This window comes from Ambystoma mexicanum, chromosome 7p (assembly GCF_040938575.1).
Source record: "Ambystoma mexicanum isolate Mex_15411 chromosome 7p, UKY_AmexF1_1, whole genome shotgun sequence".
In the NCBI taxonomy this organism is placed as follows: domain Eukaryota; kingdom Metazoa; phylum Chordata; class Amphibia; order Caudata; family Ambystomatidae; genus Ambystoma; species Ambystoma mexicanum.
Window position 1 is genome coordinate 444,429,502 of NC_090939.1, and position 15,611 is coordinate 444,445,112.

Sequence of the window (15,611 nt, forward strand, 5' to 3'; positions counted from 1 at the left end):
GCCCTGTTCTGAATGCATTCCTATATTTCGTTTTAAATACAACTGTTTGTTTTTGTTGATGATTTCCATGGACATTTCTCACTTTAAATGAACTTCTTTGTTTTGCCATAGTTGAGTTTTATTCAAGATGAAAAAAATAATGTTCGAAATAATTGCTGTCGAAATGCACGTTTTTTATTTTGATGCGTGCGTATTCTAAACTTAATGTAGACTCAATTGTGATATTATTATTATTATTATTAGTGTGTTTATTGAGCGCAGACCCAGCTTCGGGAAGCAACGGAGCATTTTACAATCATAAGGGGAAGAACACAGCAGCGAAGATGAGAAAAAAGGAACGAGAGCTATTTGAGATATTAGAAGGACAAGCCCCTTTTACGTATTAAGGTTGAAAGACTGAGTGCATTTACATATCCTCTCTGTTATGTCAAGGACATGTTGTTTAATTTTATACCATGATGCATTTCATACAGGAAGATTCTTTTTAAATATTGGATATTTGTTTTAATTGTGAACATGGATGCCATTGAGATAAATATAAAATTATTTTGTAAATCTTTAAAAGATAATTATATTAATAATACAGCAGGGCCTGCCACCGGATCTTTCATGTGTCTAGCTGATAGTAATGTGCTACCGGGACAATGTTGCGACTATATTTCAAGGGTACATGATTAGGATGGGGAGAAGGGTGTGATCTACTTAAAGAGTAAAGAAAACAATGCTCTCATCGAAAGTTCTCTTACCTCCAACAAGGGCAGGCTGTAGTGCACTCTAGTCACCCACCTATCTAATAGCTGCCTCTCAGACTTTAGTGCTGTGCTCTTTGAAGCTGTTTTCACTCTAGATATGCAAGTACACCACTGGCGCCACTGTTCTGAATTAGATCACATTTGGCCTTCTGAAAGAAATGGAGTCAAACCAAGTGTGCACACTTTGCATAACGACGTAAATATGGGTAACACATTCCCCGTTCTGTTCGGCCTTTTGAGCTCTCGCTTTACACTCCCTCTCTGTCTCGGAAGGCCTCTTTCTCTTTCCTTTCTCTTGATTGTGATTTGTGTGATTGCAGTGTGTGGCCCGCAACAGAGAAGCGTGGCGTACAATAAAGCACTGTGTACAGACTGACACCGCGTCACGCGTCTACGTGGCAGTAGGACGTCGCAGTATGGAGTAAGTAATTGGGGCACAAGTGGGCGCCGCAGAGCGGAAATGAGGGGTGTAGAGGAGAAAGTGAGGAGAGGGAGGTGGGAAAAGACAGAGGCACCTTACTCGGACGGCCTTGAGGGCGAGGCTCCACGCTACTTCGCGCTTTTGGTAAGGACGTTCGAACACACGTTCTTTTTTTTTCTCTCTCCCCCAATGGTCTTTATTCGCTCCCTCATTTGTTTGCTCACAATCTCCTCCTCTTTTGCTTTGTCTTTAAGTCTTTATTTGCCAGAGCTCCAGCCCTCTATCTCCCCATTCTTTTCCTATCAGCTTATCTCTGAGTTCCACCCATAGCCCTCTTTCATTGTCTATCAACCTGCATCTTGCCTTTTCTCATCTTTGTTCTGTCTCTCCTTTCTTCTCACTGCTAACTCTCTTTTAATGCCTTTCTGACGCGCCCTTTCCTGGTCCCCTGCACCTTTCCAAGGCTTTCAGTCTTAGCATGCATTCGCATGTGCCTCTCTCTTGCTCTGTCTCTCTCTCACTCCATATATTCCCTTCTTATACCCTCTCGTTCTCTCAAGTGTCTTCCTTTCTTTATCCACCTTCTCTGTCTCGCTCGCTCTCTGTCCCTCTATCTCCTGCCCCTTTACTCATCACATGTCTCTCTCCCTAGCTATCTCTTTTCTTCTCCACCTCTCACACATGTAAGACCAACCTTTGTTGTATTCGCATATATGTGTAACTTATTCATTTAGAGTAAGAAGGTTGATTTCAAATTCGACAGAGCTGATTGTATCCACTGTCCAAAATTCCCAAAATGCTGCTAATGATACAAATTTCGCTTTTTCCCGCAGTGCTTCGTGAAGGATTCATTCCACTTCTATGAGCTGCGTTTTCAATCATAGCACTAGCTCTCAAAGTGCTGAGCCGGCTACCGCGGGATGTGAAAGTGTGCCTGCAGTTTGCCAGCAGGCTCTGAAGCGGAGCAAATCTCTTGCCTCTTAAACTTTGAAGAGGCAAGAGAACTAGAGAGGAGCTAATGAGAAGAATATGGCGACACCATGGACTAGAAACTCAGCTGCTGTTGCTGAGTTACAGGTGTTCAGGAGCCAGGGTCGGACTGGGACAGAAAATTGTCTCGGGCACCAATGCAAAAGTGGCCCACTGTTGGAAATGGCTCTTCTTTCCTTTTGTGACATTGCTTGAATAGTACACAAGGGTTTGATAAAATGTGATGCAAATTGTGCATTTTTAAAGAATATTTATTCAGTAGCAATGGTCAAAACTATTAGTCGCCTAGTGAAATAACCCATATTGGCCAGAAAGGTGGCCTACTTTGACCAGAGAAACGGGCCCACCCCAGCATTTTGAGTTTTTGGTTCGGCTCTGGGCCTATTGCCCTGTAGGCCAGTCTGAGCCTGGCAGGAGCAATCCGCAAGAGCGAGCGCTCCTGCAAAATGTGTCTTGCCAGAGCGCCGTTCTGTGAAGACCCAAGGCCCAAACTCCGACACACTGTGAACGCTCTCTGCCCCTGATCCCAGTCTCCTGAACGCTGTGTCCGACACAGCGTTCAGGAAACTGCCAGAGTCTCCTGACAGCGTTCAGGAGACTCGTTGCTTATTGGCGCTCACCTCCACATGCAGCAGTGTACAGATGAGCTGTGTTCTACAGCTTCACATGCTACAACACAACGGAAAGTCGTCCTTTGCTTGACACCCAAAACTCAAACAACACAACAGTCCATAGCTGTATATATGTCTCATGCTTTGCACACATTGTACTGTTATGTTGACTATCCTGACAGAGGAAATGAGCATTATACCAAGTGTGCACTGCATGCTCAGAAGGAATGCACATTTGAATTATATACACAGACATTTTTGATACATTGGTGGTCATTCTTATGTTACCAAAATGCACTTTGTTTTCATGCAAAGCAGCAAGCATCCTGTATTCAGGGCACCCACATTAGTTGCCACTTTTCTAACCCCCTTCCATAGCACTGACATTCCAACCCCCCCCCCCATGCACTGGGGGCAGAGGGGGAGTACCCTCAAAAAATTGTGTCCATTTCCAGCACTGCACGAGAGAACTATTTGTACAGCATTGTTATGTAAAGACTCAGAACTAGGATGTGTGCTCTCTACCTGGGTTCTTTAACTCACAGAATTCAATACGGAAAGGCAGCAACCTAGTACTGGCTTCAATTGTGGACATCATCGCTGTATCCCTAACAGAATCTTCTTTTTGAGAAATATTCAGAAGATTGACATTTCATTACGCCTGGAGATTATATTAAGCCAGCAATGGCCCTCATTCCAAGCATGGCTCTGGAAATAAGGGTGCCGGTAACAACATACGGCATACATTCCGGACCGCTATACCACGAGAATGCCAATAGGGGCCATGGATCCCCTGGCAGGCCTGACCTGCCGGGTTTGCAGGCTCCTCCCGTCATGTCCCTCACTGATGCACCGGCACCGCTAGCAACGGTGCAAGTGCTTCAGTGACCCCATTTCCATGGAACTGGAGTAACCGTTACCGCCGCCACCTGTGACATCCCGGTGGCACCAGAATATGAGGCAGCGGAAAAGGTGTTGGGGTTGCCGGCAACCCACCGCCTACCAGCGGGTTTTATTTTATCGGGATCCCCGTAATGAGCCCCAACGCAGTGGTTGAAAGGGGACACATGCATGTACTGAACACAAGTTTAACTCTTTTTAATAGACACTGTAGGAGTGCTAAGCAACATGCTATAGTCTATCTATTTGTCTGTTAAAGTCATCCCAGTGTACATGCACTGCTGGTGTCGAGGATCAGTTCTTTTCAGTAGAATCAGCGACTAATCGTAATAATCAGTGATGAAGGCTGTGGAGGTAGAAGTCCATTTTTGAGATATAATTGCTTGCTTTATTGATGCTCTGTGACCAAAATGTATTCCCAGGTAATCCCACATGTATATCTGTCAATCCAAACAAACATTGGCAAAGTCAACAGTTATGCCTTTTGCATATGCAAGGTATAAGGATTTTCCAGGCACTTCTATAATAGTGGGTGGAAATTATGCCAATTTAATATATCATGTAATGCGATTGTGTAAAGATATTATGCAGATTTTAAAATAATATCAGAGTAACTATAGGTGAAAAATAACAGATGTTGGTAGAAAACTTCAGTCTGTAACTAGGTTTTTGTAAGACATATTACCTTTCTCTTTTTCCTTTCTGATGTTCATGTATTAATACATGAGTTGTATGTTGTCCTTGTCTTTGTACAAAGCTCTGTGAGGCTATATGTATTAAAAATAATTTAAAAAAATAATAATAATAGTTCTACACAGCCATAAAATAGCAAAGGCTGGCAAATGGTGTTAGTACCGCAGCATATTATGGCAGTGTCTGGCATGGGGATATCTAACACCTATACAAATTCCCAAATGGTTGCCCTTGCCAGAGTCTGTTTTCACCAATAATTCAGTCCAGGGAACAGATGCAGGCACACACAGATTGCTGACTAATCAAGCGGTTGGAGGCACATTTGAATGAGACATTTTCATCACACCAGAGGCTGGTTTACAGCTGCAATCCAGCAATGACCTTTCAGAAGACTACTTAGAAATAACATTGGCATTCCCTTAAAAGCACAAAGCCAGCTCAAAGCGATAGAGGGGGGTGTCTTGGTGGGGGTTGGATTGTAGGTTGGAATGCCATGGGGACTAGCAAGGCCATAGGAAACCATTTGGAGGGTAAAAAGGCAAACAATACGACACAGGCTGTGTCCCTCCTCACATCCGATCTCTCTATTATCATAACTGCTGAACCAATAGTTTCAGTTTATAGGCAGAGCTTACAGTGCCAGCTAGTAGCCAAAAAATAAAAATGAAATCTATATTTAATTACTCTGAGAATGACTCCACATACTATATCAAATAACTGTTTACAATTCCAACATGTATTTTGCCACAGCTAGGCCAACAGCGAAGACTTCCAGATGTCTAATTTTATAGGCAAGCCAAAGACCTGCAGCTGAAATTCCCATTTGCCAAATGTGAAAACAGGCAAAACGAACCCTCAAATTCTGAAGTTGCCCTTTTATACGTTGAACGCAAATTGGTTTGTGGCTTTATTTTCTGCCTTTGTGGCTTCCACTTGCGAGAAGCAAGTGAAGCGTGGGAGGTGAAGTGAACATCTGATATATATCGCCTTTGTGAAGTGGGTGTATCAATGTGTAACTTTATTTTGAAGGGGCAAATATGCAACTCTGTCAGAATACTCGGCTAACAATTTGGCATTTGGATAGACAGTAAAACTTTCCGGTATAACATTTATACATTTTAAAATATCAGCAGATTCGCTGGTACGCTGTTATCTTTTACATTTGTGGGGACGGTGGTTGGTGTGGGGGGTGGGGATTCTGGTTTACCCGCGGGAGGAGGCTGAACATGAGGAATGGCGCCTATTTGACTTTCCTCAGACGCATTATGGAGGCAATATGGGTGACCACCCACTTTTCACAGCCACCTTCCCTTTGCAGACCAAAGAACAGAGAGATGTCCTCACAAGTGCAACGCAGGGCACCTGTGTCCCATTGCTTCCCCATAAAGGCACAAGCCAATTCTTTTTCTGCATATGCCAAATTGATGGGGAGGTTTTTCTAATGGAGAGCGCACTTGCGGCAGAAGAGGCACAGCACCACTATGAGAACTAGCAGAGGCTGTCAACCTAACTTGAGGTTTTTGAATGGGACAACCACACCCCGAGGTCAGGAACGCGGTGTGGCCCTTGAGGGACTGGGATCATAATGAAATCCCATTTGCGCCCAGCCACGTCCAGAACTTCCTTCATTTATTCAAAGTCTGGCAATACGTGCCTATGGCGGTCTGTGGGTGCCCATAGGATTACACTTGAAAGAGGTTGAAGGCAGACTGTGCTATCAAGTACAGCTCACCACCTGAGGTGTTCTCTGCGATTCTAACATGCCCTAAAGGCGGCTTAGCTTCTAATAGGCAACGGGTTTAGCTCTCAGGTGCACTGCTTGATGGTAATTGTAAATGGAAATAATGAATCACAAAGGAGTTCTAGGGGTCACTTCCTGAAATGGCCCTAATTCTGAGCGCAGTTTTCTAATGAATATGCAGAGATGATGCATAGTCTTGATGTCTGGTTTATGTGTGCTATGGGCATCCATTTTAACTCAATGTGTAACCCAGATGTTTTACTGGGGTCATAAGTGGTGCACAGGTAATAGACATTTACCACAGATTCTTTTTTTTTTTTTACAACAAACTTGATCTAGAATTGTACAGATAAGAGCCCTTCATGCCATCGTGCAGAGTCTTGCTACACTCCTGAATCTGAGGGTCTTTTTGACGCCCCCCCCAAGGATTATTCGAGCGCCAAGGGATTCACAGCCGGCCATGCGGTCATTCCGAATTGCATGCCATGGAAAGTGGACACAACATAGCTGGCATGCACACATTGTGGGGTTAAAAAGTTCGACGTTTTTAGTTTTTAAAATTCGGTATAGTCTACATTATTAGGTTTGTTCTCATCCAAGAAACGTAGATTTGGAGGAAGGTAATAGTGATATGTATTATCCTAAAGCCACAACGTATGTCTTTTATTGGGCCGAACCATGCTTTGGAAGCGTTACCACAGATTCATTAGTCATCATGTATCTAAACATGTAAGCCCTTTTCTCTGAGCGTGCCTGTATCCTGCACAGGCAAGTAGGGATAGGTGTGTAACCCTGTGCACCTTAGGAATAGGAGGTTATATCCTGGTAGATTTCATCGAATACGAATTCGACTAATTTTTTCAATCAAATTTGGCCACAAATATATATGGGGTTGGGTAATCGTTATAATTAAGATGGCGAAGTCGGGGGAGTGGAATTGCATGGGGTCTCCCCAAGCATACATTTGCGACCAAATTGACATAAAGAAAAAAGAACGGACAAATTTGTATTAGTTGAAATCTATTGATGAAATCACATGGAACCGTGCCCCTTTTCAATCTATGGCTACTGTTTACTATCTTAAATCTGGCACCAATGGTTCTCCTTACCACCTAAGCTGTCGGGTTCGTGAAAGTATTCAAAAACCCACTTACTCTATAAGCCTGGGGGACGCTTGAACCCCGACAGCTTATGCATATATCATCTATATATCATCATAACAAGTAGCACCACTACACTCCAGTGTCCTTTCTCGTTCTGGAAATGCAATGTTGAAACGTGGTTATTTTTCTTCTAGAACATTAAAATACATAATTAAGCTTCAACATGATTTCTGCGTTAAATAAGCGTGTAGATGTAAAGAGGTTTGTCGATTATTTAAGTATGTGGCAGATGTTCTCCATTAGCGATTAATAATGTATAAGAGCGTAAAATTGCACTCCAAGCTGCCTGATGTATGTCTCATATGGAGGGCCTCTTGCTGACTGCTCTATGCATTTTCTAGACGTTGTCTGTCACCACTTCGCTCCAACCGAATATTGCTGTCTTTTTTTGCCTGTACTCAACAGCCCTTGAAATTGATTGACAAAAAGGAGTAAATTGGTTCAGTACATTAGCTTTCAAGACAACAACGGTTCCTCCTTCCGACATAAACAGGAAATGTACCGACACTATTGGCATCTCTTCCGCAACTATGACATTTATTACAACATTTTCTTGAAATCACTCACCTCTTCTGACAACTTGGTTCTGGTAGGTGGCTCGTGGTGGGTTGTACCTAGAACACTGCTAATGCGCGCATGCGTACACACGAACTGTTAGTACTGGAAAGCGAAAAGATGAATGTTAGTAAAAGTACGGTACCTGTGGACACGACATTGGTCGGGTGGTTGGACACGGGCAGGTACTCCACTGCGCTAGGGTGCATTCTGAGAGGCAGAGCGGTGTGAGAGTCGGAATTTAGAGACGCAAAGGGGTCAGCCGTTACAAAAGCCTGGAAACTCATTCCCGCCAAAGGTAAATCAAAAAATAGAAAGGAAGTAAAGCAGAAAGCCTGGCCCTGGTGTCTACGAGAGGCGGACTGTGAACGGTTAACAGGCTGCAGGAGCAGCGCGCAGCCCTTTCCACTTGCATATAAACATAAAGAGGACTGCGGGGCGCGCGCAGGTCGTGTGCAGGTATTTATACTGCGTGGAAATCCCTTGATCCATGCTAATGGGCCTTTCCCAGGAGTATTGCCGCTGTATCAACAGCGAGCCCACTCCCTTCCCACCCGAGCACAATCCCTGCCCAATCCGAGCGGAAGAAAAGTGAAACCAGAGCTCACCTGCTCCAGTGTCCGTAAACCAGGGCCCGGCGCCTGCCCCGTGGAAACCTGTGCGACCTTTGTGACAGCATCTTTCATTAAGAAAGGACAGTCGCTTTAGCAGGCAACACCTGTTAGCTAAGACCAGGAAGAGTCAACTGACTTGAGCAGAGTATGCTTGATTACAAACAAAAAACAGTGTAAGCATGAAAGAAAAATAACTATTAGCTAAGGAGATATCCAGGCCACTGGCTATGTATCATGGAGTCAGCAGCGAGATTGCTAATTATGAACACACATTTAAAATGCAGATCATAGATGGGAAATGATAACACAAAGAAGATAGGTAGCTGGACTAATGACAGATCGACAGAGAGGAACACAGATTAATAGGCATAGCTTGCAGGCGCGTGGATGGTTCGACGGGTTAGGCGGAAGGGACTGGGAAGGTTGGTGGATGGACAATGGTTGGGAGAATGGGTGAATGGGTGAACATTTAAAATGCAGATCACAGATGGGAAATGATAACACAAAGAAGATAGGTAGCTGGACTAATGACAGATCGTCAGAGAGGAACACAGATTAATAGGCATAGCCGGCAGGCGCGTGGATGGATGGACGATTGGGCAGACGGATTGGGATGTATGGACAATGGTTGGAGGAATGGGTGCAAATTTAAGATCCAGATCATAGATGGGAAATTATAACAGAAAGAGACAAGTATCCTAACAGAGGGATAGCCAAAGCAGATAACATGTGGATGGCTGGATGATGGATGAAGGTTTGGGTGGTTGGTTTTAAGGTGGGTGGATGATTGGACACTGGATGGACATTTTGATGCACATTTCAGATCTAGATCATAGCGGGGCAATTATAACAGGAAGAGAGAGAGGAAGAACACCAGATAGGGAAAATAGCAGACAGCCAAGTGGACGGAGGTAAAGGTGGCTAGAAAGATAGGAATACATGTAGATAGCTTTTTAGATAGATAGACAGTCAATGGATGGAAAGATTTATACACATGCAAGACACAGATTACAGATGGGCAATTATACTAGAACGATATGAAGGTATACTAGCAATTTAATGGGTGAACCCTAGACATGTTTAGCCAGAAAGCTTTCAACGGCGGGGGCCAAAATGTGATTTCAGCTACAAAAATGTGTGAATTTAGCTGGAGACTTATGAGGTGCTTAGATTCAAATACATGCTACACAATGTATATTTATTAATTAAAATATGGCTTTTAAATCAAAAGTCTAAAAATAGGTCCACATGCAGCACTTGTTAAATGTTTTGGAATATTGTTCAACATGCGAGGCACCCTTTGCCCAGATATAAGATACGGTGCCTCTGACACATTTTTTTCTTTGTCTCCCCATTGCTGACAGGAATAAGAGCAAACCAACGGCACTCTCCTTGGTGTGGCACTAAACGGAAACTGCACTTCCAACGGGCTAGGATTTGGCCATACACAACATGCCATATTAATAAATGGCTTTCAGATGAGACCCTTCATGCCATCCCCATTATGGCATCCACCACATGCTGACGTCCTTTGCATAAGCTTATTAGCTGTTGTATGGGCTTCCTGGCATTGATAGTGTAGGGGCTTACACAACTAACTTGAAAAAGGGGACAGGGTGGGAGCTGGGTTATAACCTCTCCTTCAATGCTTGTATTTAATGCGAACTGTTATGGTAATAAAATGGTATTTAATGGCCTCTGTTGAAACAAAACAGTCAACTGATCAGTTGCCCACAGTATGTTTTTCCCTTTTAAACAAAGGAATGCTTGAGTTGGACTAGAAACCCAACAAGTTACATCACAGAAGAGCAGCATCTGAACACGCTACTGCCTTGTGGCACTGGAGGTTCAGCCTCATGGCATTGTGGCAAATAAGTAGTCAAGCATCCCTTAGAGCATCCCTGAGGTTAGGGTGGGACATGATACTTTGTACAACTGATCAAAGGCACCATTTGTTTATTTTATATTTGATAGCAAATGGGATCGTCACAACGGGATAACTGGACATAGTCCAAGGAGTAAAGTGCTTAGGTCTGCACTCCCTAAATGCCCAACGTCATGTTTTTCTTTTTTTCTCTACAAGCAGTAGCACATACTACAATTAAAACACGCTGCTTGATTAAAATGTGTCCTATGTTTCTAGACAACACATGGGGCAGAGGCAATTCTGTTTCCATCGAGCTAAATTGTAAGATGCATTTGGCAGATACATTAAAAATAACAGTGTACTGCATTGCTTGGGTGGTGAGATTAGCAGTTGCTGGCCACATCCAAGCCCATGGACGATTTTCAAATGAAATTATTTCATTACAATGTGTGTTGCTTATTGTAAACAGATTGTCCGGATATAAAACATAGAAATAAAACAAGGGGTACATTACAGAGAGGTGTAACAATTAATTATGGGACCTGTGCTTAAGCCTCTCCACAATGTAACCGCTTCATGAGGCAAGGTCACACCCAATGCTGTGTGTGGTGCTGTGTGTCTGGGGTGGCAGCTTGCTCTCTCTACTGCGATGTATTTTTCACAGTGTATTCTAATACTGATTGGGGCACCCCAGATGATGTGGCATCATCTCAGGGTAATTGGCATGGTACTGCCCCTGGTCTCCTGCAAGCTGGTGATTTGCATCTTTTCAGATGGGCATTCTCTACCTGGAACAATTGGCACATGTTATTAAGCTTCTGAGCTTTGATGGTTCTCTGTCATTTTTTTGTAATTTACTTTTTTTTTACAAACTCCATGAAATCAGTGCAGTAGTTTGGTACACATTTATTTTTGGCTTGCTGTTTCTTACTGGGTATTACACACCCACTGCCCCCTTTGACTCCACCCATGCCCATCCCACTCTCTTCCTTTACCTTATCAGTCCCCCTCTTTTATTCACTTTACCTAGCTTACCATATATATGTATTGCCGGTATAGAAATTCATCAAACTGGGATTTGTCCGATTTGTTCATTTTTGGTTGTTGTAGAAAAACACAATCATAGCTGTACTCAACCAGTAGTCTACTAAAGGATTGCCTACCCTATCAGGCCCTTCTGCAAGGCCCCTTTTGTGCTTTGGTACTTGTGAGCCCGAGATACCAACTGAATTCATGAAACCCTCCTTTTACCATACAATGCACAGCACTGTTGGGAGGTTGAGAGATGAGCAGTCAGAGAGCCAGTGGAAGAGCACATGAGCAGTGGCAAGTTCATTCACAGAACTTACTATGCGGGGGTCTAGCAAAACAATAAATCTGTGCTCGCATTGGGCAACTATTCCACATTCAGCAGTCGATAAACACACCAATGCTGTAGGTCCAGGGCCACTTTACATTGAGATTACAGAGGTTCAGACACAAGTGCAAATAAAACGAGTTGCAAACTGACCTTGGTGAAATTCTTAAAATATTGTGTCATGCTTTACTGACTCTCTTTTCTCTTAGGTTTTCTTGCTAATCGTTCTTTTTCTGTTCCCTTGAAGGGTTTAGCTTCTTGCCATTTTTCACATACTCATGGTGTCCAGCAGGGGTCTGGTATGGGTCCTGTCTTATTCACGCTTTATACTTCCTCACTGTTTTCCTTAATCACTGACTCTGGCTTACATGTTAATTTGTTTGCTAACCACAGCCAGATCCTTCTGCCCGTACCTTTTTTCAATGATACTATCCAATGTCGTTTCCTCTCGTTTTACGACCATCTCTTTCTGGATGTCTTCTCATTTTCTTTGCTTAGATTAAAAAATACTGGAATCTTATGTTTTCCTTCCTCCTCCAAAATGTCCCAGCCTCTGTCTATCATCTTTACTACTCTGTTTCTCCCCTTATTGTCTCAGGCACTTAACCGTGGTGTCTTATTTGTGCCTTTCTTTTCCTTTAAGTCTCAAATCTCCTCAATCATCCATTTGTGTCATTTTCAATTTATTTAATATTGAGAAGATTCACCCATTGATTACTTTTCCTTCTGCCAAAACGTTGCTTCAAACTATGGTTTTGTCCAGTCTTTATTATTGTTGGTCACTCGCCATTGATCTTCCTAAATTTGTCTTTTCTCTGTTACGTTTGCTTCTTCATTCTGTGGGCCAGATTCTTTTTTTCCTCCTTCACACCTTTCTCCATTTTTGGCTGTCCTTAAGCAGCTACCGGTCCAGCAGTGTTTTGAATATCATTTTCTCTGTCTTGCTTTAAATCTATTCACGCTCTTACCCCACCTTACTTTCATTAATATTATTAATAAAATAATATGCTGTGGGAGGCTATACATAAAATCTCGTACAAACCCTATCTGCCCATTGCTAGAACTGCTGGCTGGGTGAGATGGGCCCGAACGCACTACGCCCTCAATTTATACAAAGCAAACACTGAAAACTTTGCTTGCATCGAGTGGAGTCTGGTTATTGCGAGAGATACCTCCTATGAAACGCGGAAAAGAGTACTTAAGGGGAAGCCTAAACTCTGGGGATGGATCAGAAATTATGAACATTTGTATCACTTACACAGCTATAAATATGTTGGCTGTGTAGTGCACACTTTTCTCAAAGCACAGCCCTATTTGAACCGGTGTCGCAGCCCGGCTATACGTGATCTAATCCTCCTTCGGGGTATAAATCAGCTGCCTCTTATGGCCACGTTGGTTGCCTATACAAACTTGCCAATTGAAAAGCGTTGCTGACGTATATGTGACCTACAATATAAATTGGAGACGGCCCGGCCATGCTGGGCAGCTTTGCCCGGCACGTGTTTACAGAGTGTCGGAAGCTGGGCACCACGTATATGTGCATGCTGGGCAGCTTTGCCCGGCACGTGTTTACAGAGTGTCGGGAGCTGGGCACCACGTATATGTGCATGCTGGGCAGCTTTGCCCGGCACGTGTTTACAGAGTGTCGGGAGCTGGGCACCACGTGTATGTGCATGCTGGGCAGCTTTGCCCGGCACGTGTTTACAGAGTGTCGGGAGCTGGGCACCACGTATATGTGCATGCTGGGCAGCTTTGTCCGGCACGTGTTTACAGAGTGTCGGGAGCTGGGCACCACGTGTATGTGCATGCTGGGCAGCTTTGCCCGGCACGTGTTTACAGAGTGTCGGAAGCTGGGCACCACGTGTATGTGCATGCTGGGCAGATTTGCCCGGCACGTGTTTACAGAGTGTCGGGAGCTGGGCACCACGTGGATGTGCATGCTGGGCAGCTTTGCCCGGCACGTGTTTACAGAGTGTCGGGAGCTGGGCACCACGTGGATGTGCATGCTGGGCAGCTTTGCCCGGCACGTGTTTACAGAGTGTCGGGAGCTGGGCACCACGTGGATGTGCATGCTGGGCAGCTTTGCCCGGCACGTGTTTACAGAGTGTCGGGAGCTGGGCACCACGTACATGTGCATGCTGGGCAGCTTTGTCAGCCACAACAATTCCATTAAACCACTTGAGTTCTGGGGCTATTAACTGAATACCAACTCCGGCACCTTGCACATTGCATTTTTCTGCCTGTGGAAGAAAATTCTGAAATACTTTGTGAACTGAGGATACACTTGGATACAATTATATGATAATTTATGCCGTTGCAGAATATTAAGTGTATTGTTATCAGCAGGTGTTTTTAGTAGTGTTTGCTATTTTTATGTGGTAGCTCAATTTTATGGATCATACTCTCTCTTAACCGTTTAACTGTTTTGTCTTGTACATAATTAATCGACTATATTTTGTGAGTTGTTTGTCTTTTTAAATGTGTTTATGAATTTTGTAAACGTTCTTTGAACTAATTCAAATAAAATAGATAAAATAAAATAATATTAATATTATTAAGGTATTTATTGAGCGCAGACCTAGCTTCCTGAAGCAGCGGACCACTTTGAAATCATAGGGTGAAGAACAAAGTTAGGGAGCAGAGCAACAAGGGAGCGGGGAGCTAACAACAGGGGAGGGAGGCCAATTGTCAGCAGTGGTTCTACAAGTATAGAGGGGAGGAAACAGTGGGGATCAGATCACCCAGTCTCAGGTAAGGTGGGGAGCGTATGGACGTAGGTGTTAGGGAGGAGGCATTCCTTGAGGACGGCTTTGGCTCCTCACTGAACTGTATAAGCAAGGGGGCAAGTAGCATGTGGATGGGGAGAAGGTTTGAGAGTCTTTGGGTGTAGACAGAGAAGGCCTGTTTTCTGTTTTTCCTTCCTCCACCGGTGCAGTTCAAGTCTGCACATGTCCTTACTTCTGGCAGATCGTAGACATCTGTAGATGCTGAGTTTCTCAGTGCGGTACCTCTGGGACTTTGAGGTGACAGCCTTGTAGATGATTAGGCTTTCCGTTTTTCAGTTGAATCCAATAAACTCCGGAAGAACATCACTGGGAGAAGAAATGCCCCCTTGGTTTAAAACAAAAACCATTGTCTTCCCCTCTCCCCACAGTGGTACCGTAATGTAACCAAGGATGGTTGAAAGTTTGTGGGGGTGAAGAGGTGGCTGGAGAGGAGGCTTTGAATACAATAGAGGGGCCCTACTCCTCGCCCACCCCACCGCATAGTATGCATGTCTTGGGGACAATTCTAATATATGTAGTGCTACATCTCTGTTACATATTTTATTTTTGTAGAGCAAAATATGTGTCAGTGGACTGGGTCCATTTTGAAAAATAGTAGCCAAGTCTAAACTATTTTTACAACCATGCTTGCACTTTGCCCCAAAAACAAATATGGCCCTAAAAAATGTCCACACTTCTGCTAAATAGCCCTTGAACACTGACACATTATGTTTTTTTTCTTTAACAAGTAAAAATAATACAGCATTGCATTTGATGTATCTTGATTCATACTTCCAGGCACTTTGCTTCTGTTCCTACACACATGTTGAGATATGCAAGCACCAGGTGAGAGGGAGGTGGGTGTCTAAGGGGTTGTTGAGAAAGTACGTTGGTGCACAGTATTGTTACACTTTTAAGGCCCTTCTTACTCAGGCGCATTGAGGCCCTGCAAACCCTCCCTTGTCTCCACTTGAATGCCTGTGTAACCTCATCAACCTATTTTGCTGCAACTTTGTCTTAAAAGTACATTTACAAAACAAGCGATTATTCAGTCTCATGCTGCTTTGCATTCTGATAGATTCAGGCTGCGGTTAAAGATGGGGAAAACAAAGCTACAATTATCCTCTTGTATGTTTGTCAGGGTGGTTAATTATGAATTGGGTGTAGAGTATTCTTGAAAGA

General features: G+C 43.7%; 1 protein-coding gene across 1 annotated transcript in view; it reads right to left on the minus strand.

Annotated features, from left to right (window-relative positions):
- The window catches only part of POU1F1 (POU class 1 homeobox 1), a 367,881-nt gene extending 359,768 nt beyond the window's left edge, over positions 1 to 8,113 (minus strand). Inside the window, exons 1-2 of the mRNA XM_069637356.1 lie at positions 7,972 to 8,113; positions 3,351 to 3,353 (exon numbers count right to left, since the gene is read on the minus strand). Of these exons, the coding sequence (XP_069493457.1) occupies positions 3,351 to 3,353; positions 7,972 to 8,113 (145 nt within the window). The remainder of the gene's footprint in view (positions 1 to 3,350; positions 3,354 to 7,971) is intronic.
- Between the last annotated feature and the right edge of the window lie 7,498 nt (positions 8,114 to 15,611).